The sequence below is a fragment of the Populus trichocarpa genome, chromosome 1 (genome assembly GCF_000002775.5).
Source record: "Populus trichocarpa isolate Nisqually-1 chromosome 1, P.trichocarpa_v4.1, whole genome shotgun sequence".
Lineage (NCBI taxonomy): Eukaryota > Viridiplantae > Streptophyta > Magnoliopsida > Malpighiales > Salicaceae > Populus > Populus trichocarpa.
The window spans coordinates 23,690,910-23,707,313 of record NC_037285.2 but is presented as its reverse complement, the minus strand read 5'-3'; the positions used below and the strand labels follow the sequence as shown (position 1 = coordinate 23,707,313).

Here is a 16,404-nt window from a genome sequence, read left to right as displayed (position 1 = left end):
TTGAGTCAACCGTTTTGCTGTTGTTATTTTTTTTTATAATTTTTTATTGCATTGTTTTTATCGCACGAGTAACACACCATGCATCCATTTTTTGTTATTATTATGTAAATAAATATTTATTCCAAGTCTCATTTGGTTAGTTTTACAATGCGAGACTAATTCAGTATTGAATTCTGTAATTTAGAGTGAGTTTTTGTTTTTTTATCTTCTTGTAAAATTTAAAATTTAAAATTTAAAATGAGATATGAATAATAAATTGTATTTATTCCCTTAGCCAAACTCCAGCTTATCCGGTAGCCAAACTCCAGCTTTCACAACGACATTTTAATCCCCATGACATAACCTCCAATCCTGAGCGATGCATGTGGAAAAAATATGTTGGGTTTTGCGTCGGTGTCTATTTTTTTTTTTTTCTCTTCCTCAATTTAAAAACTAACCCCTGCACATTTTTCAATGTATTTTTTTTATTGTTATCTGTTTTATTTTAGATTATCCATATAATTGAGATTTTCTTTCAATTCAATCCTCCTTTGGTTTTTTCAGTTTTCAAATTTGGTTTCTATTCTTTTGATTTTGATTTTTTAAAATTATTCTTTTAATTAAATTATCTTTTCAATTGCATTTCTCAATATTTTATATCATTCTCTTAATTGAATCATTTTTTCAATTGCATCCATCAATATTTTAGTTCATTTTATTTTATATCAGATTTAGTCCTTATTCTTTTGATTGTTATTTGTTTTGTTTTCAATCTTTTTTTATCAGGACTTTTTTTTTCGATCTCATCTCTCAACATTTTAATGATCAAGATTTTGTTAACTTTACGGGTCACAAGTTTAAAAAATTGAGTCGAGTTAGCTTAAATATTTTTTTTTCATGTCTTTTTTACAATTGATTTTTACTGGAACCGTTCTTCTACATGGTTATTTAAATCTTATATGCCAGATCACATGTTTTACGTGTTAACACAACTTTACTCGAGGCTTTTTGATCACATGTTTTACATGTTAACACAGCTTTACTCGAGGTTTTTTTTTTTAGTTTATTTGTTGTTGTTGTTACCTATTTTTTTATTATATTATTAAATTAATTGAGATATAACTTGATTATCAATTTTTTTTTTTTTTTTTACATAATTGTCTTCTAAATTTTTTTAGGTAAAAAAAAAGTTTGTTCCGACATGTGGGGCCATGAATATAATATATATCTAAACATCTTAACGACTAAGAGTAGAATATAAATATAGTAGATACACGAGTCATAGACACCCGTTGCCGTCCATTATAATTTAGATTCAAACCCCAAGTGGCCTGTGTTTAGCTTGGAAATGTGGTGATTTGTTTTAAAAATATAATATATTTAAGTATAAACTACACCTTCAAAAACTATAAAAACATACTTTTTATTTAAAAAAACACAAGTTACCTCCTCCAAACACACCTTTAGGCAAACCCAATTAAGCAAAAATCTGAAGACGTCAGCAAAATCATCAACAGATCGGAGGCATATTTCTTTCCTACTAAACTCCTGCCAGCCAGCTAACATCAACTATTTGTTCTCACTACTTACATTAGTAGACACGTGCTTGTGTTGCTGTAAGCAAGTAAATTATGGCAGTAAAATTAAGACAGGTAGAGTAGAGTACAGTAGTAGGCAACCATTTGTCTGGTTGCAGAGGCCAGGAGGTGATCGTCATCAACAAGGTTACTTACTATAAATCATCAAAACCAGTCTCACTCATTGCCGTTTCCTTTGCCTTATCCTTGCCTTTTCAGTCATCTCAAAAGCCGATTCTAAAGCAATAATTTCCAGCCTTTCTTGCTTATCTCTCTGCCTCTCTCAGTCCCCGTATTTAAAAAGTCTTGCTCAAGTATATCCTCTCTCTCCTTCTAATCATTGTTATTATTTTAATAGTCATTATTTATCCATTGTGTAAGATATGTTTTCTATGTTGAATTTGCTTTGAAACTCGTCTTTGACTTTTTTACTTATTGTTTTTTTATCTCTCTGAAGCTAAAAGCTTCCTTCTTTTTATTACCACAAGAGGCCTTTTCTTTCCTTCATTCCAGTATAATTCTTGGGCTTTTGTTTTTGGAAAAGGTCCTATCTTTGCTTTTTAATGTGTTAGTTTTTGTACAATTTGATTTGGGTTTTTGTTTTTGGAGGTGGGAATTTGTAAAGTTGGCAAGAACTTTGAGGTCCCTTGAGTTTCTTGAACTTCAGCTATAGTTTCTTATTTTTAACATGGTGTTTCAGAGGAAGATTCTGTTTAGTTGTTTTAAACTCATTTTTTATTTGTTAATTATAAACTATAAAGTATTTATTTAGTTGCTTTTATAAGCAGTCTTTGATTGACTACTGAGATGTTTCTGGTCTAAATTCCACTTCCGTGGGCATTTTGGTGGCTCTGGTTGCAATTGGATTTGAGGTTAATTCACTAAATCTTGATTTGATTGAGTTTTCAGTATCTGTCTTAATTGGTGAAGACATTTTTAAGTTCTTTGTTTTCCCAGTTCAAGATTTTCAACTTAGATACTTGTTTTTTGTCGTTTTGTTTCACCTCCTTCTGGTTTTATTTCTGGTTATGTTTCGGCAACCTGATCTATTCACTGTACTGATAAAATGGCAACTGGGCAGGGTGTTTTCTAGCTTCTCATTGGTTATTATCACTTTGGATTAGTTTGTTTGCTTTCTCATTAGGTTGTTGATGTAGATCTTTTCTGCATAGTGTGGCTTTTTTTTTTCTTTTCTATCATGCTGTAAGTTCCTTGTGTTCACATTTTATGGCATTTTTAGTCTTTGTTGTTTCTTTGTATTGGTTGATTTGCTATTTAATTGAGCTATACTTTATGGAAAGGTTTTTGATTGTTGTAATCTCCAGAATATGTAATGCAAACCTTAAAATCATCCAGAACCAGCCAAGTCTTGACCATTTCTTCACAATTGGGGATATGCTCAACAGATCCCATGTTTATTGAACTTTATTGCTGTATTGGTCTGGCACTTACACTTTCTTATGCATTTCAGGAAGAGTTAGAAGTTTGCATAACTGCAAGAATAAGAGTGTTGAACCCATAAACAAAGCATGAGTCAACCTAAAATCAAGCGTAGAGTGGGTAAATATGAAGTGGGAAGGACAATTGGTGAAGGAACGTTTGCAAAAGTAAAGTTTGCGAGGAATTCTGAGACAGGGGAACCTGTGGCCCTGAAGATCCTTGATAAAGAGAAGGTTCTCAAACACAAGATGGCTGAACAGGTCTGGTTAGTCAATTCTTTTTATGAAAAATTGTTTGTTTCTCACTGCTTTACATGTCTCAAGAGAAACTGATACTATATGCATTATCTATGTTTGTTTTTCAATTGCTTTCTCGTACACTTCTGGAAGATTCTGGCCCTTTTTTCCCTTTTGGATCCTACAGACTTCTTTTATTTTATATATTTGCTACCACCAGAAAAGGTGTTCCAATATTGTCCCAGAATTCTAAAATTGCCGTTGTTCTGACAGATCAAGCGGGAGATTGAGACAATGAAGCTTATCAAGCATCCAAATGTTGTTCGATTATATGAGGTCCCTCTCTGTCTTCAGCATTTATTACAAGCTATATGCTGTATGCTTATCCTTAAAATTAGTCTTCCCTTGCATCCTTCTCTACCAAATGGGAGCTATATGCTTTATGCTTATCCTTATAATTAGTCTTCCTTTGCATCCTTCTCTACCAAATGGGAGCAACATCAGATTTTCTGGTTCTGTTCTTACATGTTTTTGGCCAAGACTATGAACAGTAATTTTGTTCAGTATCCAGTTGTCCCATTTTTTCCATATGAGTTAAGTTCTAGCATCAGTGTAAAGAATGAAGGATTGTCTTGTATAGAAATAGTGACGGAATCAAGCATGCTTGTAAAAGTTACCTTAACTAACATTTGATTTCTAAATAATTGTTAGGTTTGACCTTGTGATCTTTTTGCCTATTTTAGCCTCGAACTAAACTTTATTTCAAAGAGTCAGTAGCTATCTTAATTGTGTTATGTAAAGCAGTATTTTGATATAAATCTTCCTCTAAGCTTTAGCAGAAAACAAATGTTGATTTTCAGGTGATGGGAAGTAAGACAAAGATATTTATTGTTTTGGAGTTTGTCACCGGGGGAGAGCTTTTTGACAAAATTGTAAGTTTTGTATTGTTATCAAACCTTTTTTTTTTCCACTAGTTTATGCTCCACCAGTTTTACTGGCTCAATATCCTCGGTAGAGTTATGGGAATTACATGTTGGATGCTATTACAAGTACTAGAAATTTGTTGTACACCTGTTAAGGCTTATCTCCTTATCATTGACAATTACAATCTTAGTTGTAATCATCAGTGCATTTGTTTTTGTTTATAATAATGCAATCTTGTGTTGATTGGAACCAAAACATTAAAAGGACTGGAAGTTTCTTTTGACTCTTTATTTTCATACCAATTACGGAGCATTTCTTTGCATGTATAATTTTTCTGTTTTAATTCTACAAAGGTAAACCATGGACGGATGAGAGAAGATGAAGCTCGGAGATATTTCCAGCAGCTTATCAATGTAGTGGACTATTGCCACAGCAGGGGTGTTTTTCACAGAGACCTTAAGGTACTCAGAACTTTAATCACCTTGTAACATGTAAATAGGTTGTTTATGTATATATTTTGTTCATCATGACCTTCATTGTTCTTTTGCTTTTTTTATTGGGTGTTGCAGCCAGAAAATTTGTTGTTGGATGCTTATGGGAACCTCAAAGTTTCAGATTTTGGGTTGAGTGCGCTGTCCCAACAAGTCAGGGTAACTACCATCAATTCTTCATCTCATTTGAAGTCTTCTTATAGACATCATTCTGCCAACCAAGTCCCTATTATGGATATTATCAATTTGATTGGTTCAAAATAACGACCTTCATTAAAGCAGGCTGGGATGTACTGAAGCTTATGAATAAGGAAAGAGGCCTATGCTATACTTATTCTCAAATACAAGCTTTGCCAATAAAAATAGGCCTGGCAGAAATTAATCCTGTTTAAGGCTACTGATAAGAACTATTTCCTTACAGTTACTTTTTTTTCTTCATGGAAATAATATTTTTGTTGTTTTTTAAAGTCTCTTCTGTGACTATTGCAAGGAAAGCAATTTTTTTTACTAACCGGTTTTTTTTGGCAGGATGATGGCCTGCTTCATACAACTTGTGGAACTCCAAATTATGTCGCTCCTGAGGTTTGGATGACGGTTTATATGCTACAGTTCTTGATCATATATGTTTGCCTTTTAAGCCTTACGCACATTTATACCTCTAATTATTTTCTGTGTTGCTGTTTAGGTTCTTAATGATAGAGGTTACGATGGGACTACTGCAGATTTGTGGTCATGTGGAGTGATACTTTTTGTATTGCTAGCAGGGTATTTGCCTTTCGATGATTCAAATGTTATGAACCTGTATAAAAAAGTGAGCATTTTACAAATTGATAGAACTGTTCTACCCCTTGCCTGTGCCCTCTGGTTTTCACTTAACTTCTGCCAAATACAGATCTCAGCAGCTGAATTTACTTGCCCCCCTTGGCTCTCTTTTGGTGCCATGAAATTGATAACTCGAATTTTGGATCCCAACCCTATGACTGTGAGTAGTTATGCTTTATTAACATTCCTTGCTTGAGCTTCTGATTATAATACATTTCCTGCATCTTAGAATGGAGGAAAAAAGAAAGGATTTCTACATTAACTAGTGGTTGACAACTCTTCTTTTCAAAAAGTAAGAGAGAATTCTACCAAAATTTCTCTTCTTAGATGCTACCAAAAGTTCATCAAAATGAGTCTCAGAAATTTATATATGATGAATCACTGCAAAGAACGCTATGTGCATTTTAAGTTATGTTTATTCTTTTCATCATAATTGGCACAAGGAATAGCTGCTCTGATCCCAAAGCTGCCATAACACTGTTGTTGGACAAATAGAGCCTATCCAGTTATCATGCTAATTTGTTGCATCTATACTTTAAATAGAACTTTATGTAAAAGCTTCCCAGAGTCTAGCATGTGAATGTTGCGTAACTCAGATTAAATCTTCTAGAGATTTGATCAGGTAGCAAGGTTGGAACACTGAAAGGTTGTTACTGCAGTGGATATCATTAGGATGCCTGGACAACTTCTCTAATCTGCAAGTGATGTGTAAAAAATGTCATGATGTTTGCATTACCTAGGTCAGATATTGCTTCTGATTCTTTGTGTACTGCTTATGCATTGGCCGCATCATGCATATGCTGTTAGACCTTTTTTTTTTTTTTTAAGTATGTTCCAAGAAGTCTGGGATTTTAAGTACTTTATATTGGCCTCAATGCATGGAAATATTAACATTACTCACAACTTCATATTGTTTTATAATTTTTCTCAATTTACTATTTGTTTTTATGGCAGCGCATCACCATACCTGAAATCCTGGTAGATGAATGGTTTAAGAAAGGTTATAAGCCTCCTGTGTTTGAAGAGAAAGAGGACACCAACTTGGATGATGTTGAAGCTGTTTTTAAGGACTCAGAAGTGAGTTTAAGACGAGCTCTTTATACTTGAACTAGCAAAAAAAAAAGTAGTACACAGTTTGAAGGAAGTGTTAACAATTTCTTGCACTTCTTGACAATATTGTTTATTAAATCTTACTGCTGTCCTTGCAACAGGAACACCATGTAACAGAGAAGAAGGAAGAGGAGCAACCAACAGCTATGAATGCATTCGAGTTAATTTCTATGTCTAAAGGACTAAATCTTGGGAATTTGTTTGATGGAGAACAGGTTTGTTTGTTGAAAGGCCTTTCTTTTATGTCATAACCTTTAAAACCTGATTTATTGTATTCCAGTGGATGATGCATGTTTTAATGCAAGTACATTAAACATCAGCTTCCTGCTTCTGTGGAAATAAGAGATGATGGTGACATATTGTCACATTCTTATGCGGATATGGTCTGGTAGGCGGGGGAGTATGTCTGTTTCTTTGGTGTTGTGTCTGCATGCTTATGCAGCTGTATGCCTTTCCTTGTTTCCCTTGTCATTTAAATATTTCAGAGATACATCAACTTGCCAAATTGTCGATATGTATGATAAATGTTATCACCTATGAAGGGATTAATCAATGTTTCAGAGTATGAACCAATCCAGGATCTCTTACTGCAATGAGACTCTAGTATTGTCCATGTGTTTATCCATTCGAGGCGTAAACAAGAAAATGGATCATTAATTATTTTTTGAAGTTCCTTCCAGACAATTAGAGATATCCAGCTTTGTCAATTATAGTGAGAGATTATTATAGACTGTGAAATTAGAAGCCTCTGTTATGAAAGCAGTATTATTCTGCACTATCAACAAAGTAGCATTGGCTACCTAACAGCATCTGAGTTGTTTAAATGAGGATTTCTTTTGTAGGTGATAGGCCATATGATAGGTTTATAATGTCAATTTTTTTGCAATTCCGTTAAATATTGGAGCTCGTATGTTTGTGATTATATGACTTGCAGCAGGAATTTAAGAGGGAAACGAGGTTCACGTCTAGATGCCCTGCCAATGAAATAATTCACAAGATTGAAGAAGCTGCCAAGCCCCTTGGTTTTGATGTCCACAAGAAAAATTACAAGGTAACAAATGCATAAAGTATTCATTATTCGTTTGACAAAAATTAAAAAGGTCTGAGGTAATGCTTAAGGCTATCGTTGTCTTTCTCAGATGAGGCTTGAGAATGTGAAGGCTGGGAGAAAGGGAAACCTGAATGTTGCTACCGAGGTCTGTGACTAACTTATGATTAAACTTACTAGTACTGCCAAAGTCAAGTCCATAGTCATTTTGTGGTATTAATTCACAGTTTCATACATTTCAATCAGATATTTCAAGTGGCACCTTCCCTTCATATGGTTGAAGTGCGTAAAGCAAAGGGAGACACTTTGGAGTTCCATAAGGTATAGTTTCCCTCTCTTCCTTTTCATTTAATTCATCCATTTGCATCTTGCTCTCGTTAAACAAAATGCTACCCAACAACCAATAGGTGCATGCATGATTTGTCATTTTAATTATATATTGACAATGTCTTGGATGATTATCCTGAGCTAGTACTTAACCAGAACATCTACAGTTTTTCCTCTCATTCAAGTTAGAAACGGTTTATATTTCCGTCTTTCTTGTTCCTTGTCTTCTGCAGTTCTATAAAAGCCTTTCAACCTGCCTTGATGATGTTGTCTGGAAAACTGAGGAGGACATGCAAGAAACGAAGTAAAAGTTGTGCCAATTTTGAAGTGTACAAGTACATGCATTAACGGCACCGATGCAAATGTGCTATATGTGCCCTACATCTTTGTTCCTTTAGTTTTTTTTTTCATCCCTTTCCCTGGAAATATTTTCTCATTCCCATAGAATTAGGCGGACATGGCTTTTCCATTTGTTTTCCTTGTTATTAATGTTGGGAAACATGGATGCTTCTCATAGTCCTGTTTGTTTTTCTTATTTTCATGGGGTGGTTTGTTTTCCTCTTCTATAGGAAGATTTCAAATTGATGAAAGTACTGTAATTCCTGTTGCTCCTTTTTCTCGGAAACTTTTCTCAGAAGAAGATTGTGTTTACTGTTGTTTCCTTTCTCCATGTTAATTTCTTAATTCTCCAGTATATTTCTGATGTTCTTAGTGCAACTTTTTCCTTCCAAATTTCAAGCCATCCAGTTTCTATGTCCTAGAGCTGGCCCAAGGGGAGCATGTAAATTATTCTTCATATTGTTATGTTCTTTTTTCCTTTTCTTTCAAGGGAAATGTGTATCTCTGCAATCAGTGGTCTTGAACTTCGACAAGGAAGCCAACGCCACCTAGTTTAGGATCAAGGCTGCTTGTTTCTCGTGGGAAACCGATGCCGACTAGTTTAAGGATCGAGGCTCGGTTGTTGTTGTATTGTTTCTCGAAGGAAGGAATTTTAATTGTATTCACGTAATTGGGTTTTACCTCTGATTTAACCGAAAACTTGATGGATAGAAGATATGATTTTTTTAATTAAAAAATAATTAAAAACAAACTAGCATGTTAGAGCATGTGGTCCATGAATATATATATATATATATATATATATATATATATATATATATATATATATAATGCATGATAATATCCTTAATGTGTAGGCATTGATTACAATTTAATGCAAAAAATGGACGGAGCAATAGCGATAGGAGAAGAGATGGTAACCTGAAGAGGCAAGGGTGGAAAACTTTATCGTTATTGTCTGTGGCTGATGCGAGCAAAATTCTCCAGCAGTCCTCCTCTCACATTAATCATGCAGATTAATTAAAATTGACTTGCTCCGTTTTCATTTATTTATTTCTGTTGACGATAGTTAGGTGTGAAAGGATAGATCTACACCGAATTCGAAAACGCATGCAGGATAACTTTGAGATGCCTCTTGTTTTTATTCCCACATTTATCTTTCATGCCTGCCTATCATATTAGTTATTAAAATCGGCCTGACTTGCTGGTTGATCCGAAAAATTTAAAACCTGAAATCTAATTCGAATTGAATTTCAAGTTAAATAAAAAATAAAATAATTTTGTTTTAATAAAAATAATTAATCTAAATTGATTCGGTGATTCAACAATTCATGTTTTTTTTACCGAATAATCATCAAATCTGAGTCTCGTAACTTTGGTTAAAATCCAAGAATACAATGTAAAAAAAAAAAAATCTTGTGAATGTATTGGCTGGAAAGTTATGATCTTAAATAATCCATTTTAAATCCAAGAACATTTTATGACCTTCAAATCAAAATCTAATCAAGATTTTTAGTATAGGATATATCCAGTCTCATACAGTCAGCATACAATCAGCTACAATAATTTAATGTATACTGGATTCATCATGTTCCAGGCAAAGTAAGAAAAATAAGACACCATCCCTTCTAGAATATGCACTATATATATATTATGGGTGTCATATCCTATTCGTTGACTAATATAAAGAACTCATATTGAATATTTTATTAAAATAATAATGTTTTGTTTTTGATTAAATATTACTAAAAACTTAACAGTATCAATAGTAAATATCTTATTTGATTTAATTCAATTCTTGACTTTCTTTAAATTAACAACTAGTCATTTTTTTTCTTCATTTCTTTGACTTTATAGGCAGTAAAAAAAGAAGATGAGGGTAATATGGATAAATTTTATATTAAAGGGCATTGTTCTCCAAATAATTAAAGTATGGTAAGAAAAGCAAGATATAAATTTTGAATGATTAATTTTTTTTATGTTTTTTTTAATTAATATAAATATTCAAGTTAGTTTACATATATTTCGATTAATTCTATAAATCCTAAAATTAACAACTATATAAACTTTCAATAACCATCTAATTACAGGATTCTAACCTCAAATTACAGATACAAACTCTAGTTCGAAGTTCTTACAATTGAATTTGAATTTTGAATGATCAATTGAGAATTAAAATAATAGCATGATTTGACTGATGCGACGTTTGCAAACCCACATGAATCATGCAATTCAGCCCTTTTATCTCTAATTAAAACATTTCTTACATGCAGATATGGTTGCCAACAATATCATTTTATTACTATTATTATTGTCGTGGTTATGTGTCACACCACGATCTATGAGTAGCATTTGATGTCTAATTAAATAGTTTTTTTTTTTTTTACAAGTATAGTATTAAGTTGAGTGTTTTATTTTCATTATTTTAAAAAAAATTATTTATTGTACATAGATTCATAGATTATTTTTTATATTTTATTTAAAATCTTCATAATTCATAGGTAGAAGCAGCAAAATCATCATCATTGATTTTTTTTAATTTTTTTTTTATCTTGAGGTAAAAAATCCCAAATTGCCAAACCTTAGTTTAAAATCCTTAATTAATCAAGAGATCCGAACTCTTCACTAGACTCTACAACATATACTTGATTGCTAAAATTAATAGGGATTTTCTCAATTATTCTCTTGAAGTTTGCACAATGAGATTTAACCCCTCAAGTTGTCCTTCCATAAGAACATTTTCGGAAAGCTAAATATAAGTTTTTGATGGGTTGGGCCTCGTACTTAGATCTTTCTTTCACAGGCCTCTATTTTAACCCATTATCTAGGCTCTAGCCTAGATGGGATACGGGCTTCAGCCCAACTTCTATTTTGAGCTTTCCTACCTGGTCCGACCCAAAATTAACTGATGTTTTGAGTTGTGCTGAGTGATTGAGCTGGGTTGTGGCCCATAGACCCATTAATGGGATGGTGGGTTGGGCTAAGGACCCAATCACCATGCCTAAGGCTCAAGGGATCAGCGCCATCTCGACGCTGACATACACTCCTCAGCAACTCGACCCTTATTCTTTCACATTCCACTGTGTGAAGGAAAGCAAGCCTAAACCCAACGAGATGTAGATGGCGTCTGAAATTGTTTTTAAAAGCATGTTCGACATGAGAAAAATATAAAATATAAAATTTATTTTTAATTTTTTTTTATAATTTTCATATGTTAATATTAAAAAAAAAAAAAATTAATATATTTTGAAACTGAAAATTATTTTAAAAAGCATTTTATATAATAATAACACACGTAATGTGCACCCTCACTGGCTCTTAGTCCGTCGAGCATATTTTTCAATATATTATATATCAAGGGGACAAAACATACGCTCCATCAAGGGTGCAAGCTATTTCTTGGAGATTGACGGATGCCAGACAAAAAATTGAATATAAAATGGGTAAAATTTAGATTTGTTTTTTTTTTTTTTTTACTATTATCATGTTTTACATGCATATAAGCAGAATCAAGATTGTCAATTCCATTCCGTTTCATCTGAAATGGCCAAAATATTTTATACCAATTTAAAAAACAGAATAAAACAAAACAATTTTCATCTCATTTTAAATCTCGATCCGTTCCGGATTTTTCAGCTAAATTTCGGCCGGAATGTTCCGGTTTCATTCCACATGTTCCGTTCCGGTCTTGAAAAGCCATTGAATCAAATTAAACCTGGTTCAATTTAATTAATTAAACCACCCAAGTATAAAAAGCTCTTTTTTTATTATTTTCAATAATAATGCTATTAATAATAATATTGAAAATTATTATTACTATTTTCATTAACAACTTTGTAGGAATTTGAGTAAAACAAGGGATGCTTTAGATCTCATTAGCCTTGATAACATTGACTTAACTTTATATTTAAAATATTTGTGTTAAAACATTTTACTTTCATAATATTTTGATATTTTGTTTAAGTTGAATTACTTTAAGTTAAAGATCTATTTAATCTTGACTATTTAGAAATATTTTAAATTTTAAAATTATATTTATTTGACATTGTGTTTCTATTGCATAATTTATAATTAATTTATCTTGAATTTGAATTATGTTTGTTGAATATATATATATATATATATATATATATATATATATATATATATATATATATATATATGAACAGTACAACTCTGAAACGGCACGCCGAAACACTCCGAAACTGAAACATTCCATTCCAATTGAAAAAATAAAACACCTACCGAAACAGAATTGACAACCTTGAGCAGAACTACTCGTGAAGTTATTTCATTCGATCTTGTCATCTGACAATCCCCGTGTACCAAAACTATTATTATGAAACAAGGATATTCAAAACTATTGAATATCCATTAAGTTTGTGTATGATAAATATTTTCTTATACATATCATATATCTTCAAAGTATACGAAATTAGTAAATAATAATATTTTCATGCGCTTATAAATACTTTATAAACACTGATGGATCAATATATCTTTAATATGTTTACTTAAAAAAAAACATAATTAAAAGGGTAAAAGACAAGATAATAACTTAATGTATTAAGACTTTGTAGGATACCATGTTTAGGTATTATGGACCGAGCATTACTTTTAGACTCAATATCCCTGGATTCAGTTATACGTTGAACCCAAATATACATGAGTGGTGAGATACTAAACCCAACCTTCTTGAATTCAACTCATATAGATCTAGTAAGATACGAGACCCAACACCCTTGAGTTCAACTATGTGTTGAGTCCAAGTGCATATGAGTCTTACTAGGTGTCAAACGCAACATCACTGGGTTCAGCAAAACGCTGAACTCAAAGACATATGGATCTTACAGTGTGTTAGACCTAAATATCTTTGGGTTCAATTACGCGCTGAGCCTAATTACATTTGGATCTAGCACAGTGTTAAACCCACACTTCCTTGAGTTTAGCTATGCGTTGAGCCCAAGTATATTTGGGCCTAACAAAACGTCAAGACCCAGCTATCTTGAGTTCAGCTACGTGTTGAACTCAAGTGCATATGGGTCTGGCTAGGTGCAACACCCAACATCATTGGGTTCAACTACGCGTTAAGCTCAAGTACAAATGGTTTTCAAAAGGTGCCAGAACCAAATGTCATTGGGTTCAACTATGCGCTGATCCAGGTACATGTGTGGATATGGCAAGACTCCAGACCGAAACATCCTTGGGTTCAGGCACGTGTTGAGTCCTAGTGTATATGGGTCTAACAACGTGTCAGACTCAACTATCTTGGGTTTAACTACGTTCTGAACCCAAGTGGATATGGGTCTAGCAAGATGCCAAGACCAAACTGCATTAGGTTCAATTAAAAGGGTAAAAGACAAGATAATAACTTAATGTATTAAGACTTTGTAGGATACCATGTTTAGGTATTATGGACCTAGCATTACTTTTAGACTCAATATCCCTGGATTCAGTTATACGTTGAACCTAAATATACATGAGTGGTGAGATGTTAAACCCAACCTTCTTGAATTCAGCTCATATAGATCTAGTAAGATACGGGACCCAACACCCTTGAGTTCAACTATGTGTTGAGTCCAAGTGCATATGAGTCTTGCTAGGTGTTAAACGCAACATCACTAGGTTCAGCAAAACGCTGAACTCAAAAACATATGGATCTTACAATGTGTTAGACCTAAACATCTTTGGGTTCAATTACGTGCTGAGCCTAATTACATTTGGATCTAGCACGGTGTTAAACCCACACTTCCTTGAGTTTAGCTATGTGTTGAGCCCAAGTATATTTGGGCCTAACAAAATGCCAAGACCCAGCTATCTTGAGTTCAACTACGTGTTGAACTCAAATGCATATGGGTCTGGCTAGGTGCAACACCCAATATCATTGGGTTCAACTACGCGTTAAGCCCAAGTATTCAGAAGGTGCCAGAACCAAATGTCATTGGGTTCAACTATGTGCTGATCCAAGTACATGTGTGGATATGACAAGACACTAGACCCAAACATCCTTGGGTTCAGGCACGTGTTGAGTCCCAGTGTATATGGGTCTAACAAGGTGTCAGACTCAACTATCTTGAGTTTAACTACGTGCTGAACCCAAGTGGATATGGGTCTGGCAAGATGCCAAGACCAAATTGCATTAGGTTCAGCTATGCGATGAGTCCAAATACATGTGGGTATGACAAGATGCTGAGCCTAAGTACATGTAGGTATGATAAGTTGCCAAACCCAAACTGCCTTGGGTTCAGTTACACGCTGTACCCAAATACATATGGGTTTGGCAAGACACCAAGGCTAAAATACCTTGGGTTCAGCTATGCGTTGAGCCCAAATACATATGAGTTTGACTAGGTGCTAGACCTATCACCCTTGAGTTCAAAGTCATTCCAAATCCAATACATATAGAGATGATAATCTTTTTAGACCCTATACTGGGTCGTGTGGTTTTGTTCGTTTATTCTCATGGATTTTTAACATGAAATGTTACAAGTTAAGAATGATAGTTTTTCTACATCCCTGGGCGCATAAAAGTCTCCAAATGACCTACCGTATTTCTATCAATATTAATTTTCAGCAAGGGATATCTATCACTCATTAATATTATGTAAGTGATATTTATCCCCCATTAATATTATCAAAAGAAAATGACGCTCCAACCCTTCCATTCAAGAAACATGACAAAGTTTAGATGCTATATATACCCTTTAAGCCACACATTTTCTATATTTTAATTATACCCTTATTTTATAGAGCATTTATCATACATTAAGAACAAACACTCTTGTTTTTAAAATTAAAAGCTCATTCTCTCATTTATTACAATCCCTTGTACAAAGTCACTAATTTTATTATCAGAGAGTCCCTAAATCCCACCAAAAGAGAATATTTTGCAGGTGTTGAGTTTTCTATCACCAATCATCAGTGGTTTTCTGTTACCAATCACCAGTTTCTTGAAATCTAGAGAAGAAAATATTAACATAAACGTGTGATAATTCTCTATCAACACTAAAAAAACCTTATTCCTAATCACATTAGATATATTCTTAATAGCTTACACATACTTTGTTATAAAGATAATATTATTTGATCCATGACAAGATTTGAGATCAAAGTGTATGCTCTTTATCACAATTAGCGTGGGAGTATCTTCATCGTTGATGATTACTAGAGTGCTAGTATAACTACAAAATAAGCTCTTTTGAGAGATCGAGATATTTTGATACTTAAATCAGTTAAAAATATAAGGAGACAACCTTATAGAGGTTTTATTATCCGTGTAGAAAAGTTTTAGTAAATTAAAAATAAAGAAGATCATCGAAGAAAATGAATATCGAGAACTGTGTAAAAAAGTTTTAGTGAATTAAAAAGTTTTAGGTAACCTAAAAATGAAAAACATGATTTTGTTCTTTGCAAATACTTTGCAATATGTTAAACAGTTGTTTTATTTGAAATTTTGTCATTTAAATATATAAAAAATAATGGAATAAATATGTTAGAATTTTATATGTATCCTAAACTCTTAGAAATTGTTGTTAAAAAACGTATTAATTGATTTAATTTATCTTAATGTTTTAGGATAACTCTAAATACTTCCAACCTGTCGATTTATCCATTTGAAAATTACTTTGATAAAAATATTGAGAAACTTAGCATAACCTAATTTTTTATTGAAAAAAAAAAGAATTTTCATTTGGAGCTAAAATTCATTATTTTTTTCTAATAAATCAAATGGGATTTGAGTTTCTCACATAAGTGTAATTTCACCAATTTCAATGAAAAACCTAACAAAACGATATATTAGAGAATGATCCAAAATCTAGGGACAAATTAGAAGTGATTAAATTTATAGGACCAAATTGGAGACATGGTCTAAATTTAAGGACAAATTGAACTAATTCTCTTAATACATGTCCACATTGTTATATATATATCCAAATTCACAATACATAGTTCTCTTCTTTGTAGTTATTAAATATAACTTTAGGCAAGATTTAGTTGAGTGCTTGGATCGTCAAGCTACTAGTCATCCCACAAAAACTTTCCCTTTTCCAAGTCTAGCAAAAGCATGTCTCTAGAAAAACAAAAGAAAGGAAAGAAAGACTGGTAGTTAG

The 16,404-nt window shown here is 32.9% G+C and overlaps 1 protein-coding gene across 10 annotated transcripts; it reads left to right on the top strand.

Moving 5' to 3' along the window:
• The first annotated feature begins 1,463 nt into the window (after positions 1 to 1,463).
• On the top strand, positions 1,464 to 8,648 carry LOC18094946 (CBL-interacting protein kinase 32). Of its 10 annotated transcripts, none has more exons than XM_006369353.3 (15): positions 1,464 to 1,870; positions 3,028 to 3,256; positions 3,506 to 3,568; positions 4,093 to 4,164; positions 4,510 to 4,617; positions 4,726 to 4,806; positions 5,176 to 5,229; positions 5,333 to 5,458; positions 5,540 to 5,629; positions 6,424 to 6,546; positions 6,681 to 6,794; positions 7,517 to 7,630; positions 7,719 to 7,775; positions 7,874 to 7,948; positions 8,188 to 8,648. In XM_006369353.3, the coding sequence occupies exons 2-15, from the start codon at positions 3,086 to 3,088 to the stop codon at positions 8,260 to 8,262; spliced, it is 1,323 nt and encodes a 440-aa protein (XP_006369415.1). In that variant the 5' UTR covers positions 1,464 to 1,870; positions 3,028 to 3,085; the 3' UTR covers positions 8,263 to 8,648. The 10 variants fall into 10 exon arrangements, with proteins under 10 accessions (XP_006369415.1, XP_024442313.1, XP_024442327.1 ...); XM_024586545.2 differs by having other exon boundaries at positions 1,710 to 1,870; positions 7,514 to 7,630; XM_052454531.1 differs by lacking the exon at positions 1,464 to 1,870 and adding an exon at positions 1,900 to 2,428.
• The last annotated feature ends 7,756 nt before the right edge of the window (positions 8,649 to 16,404 follow it).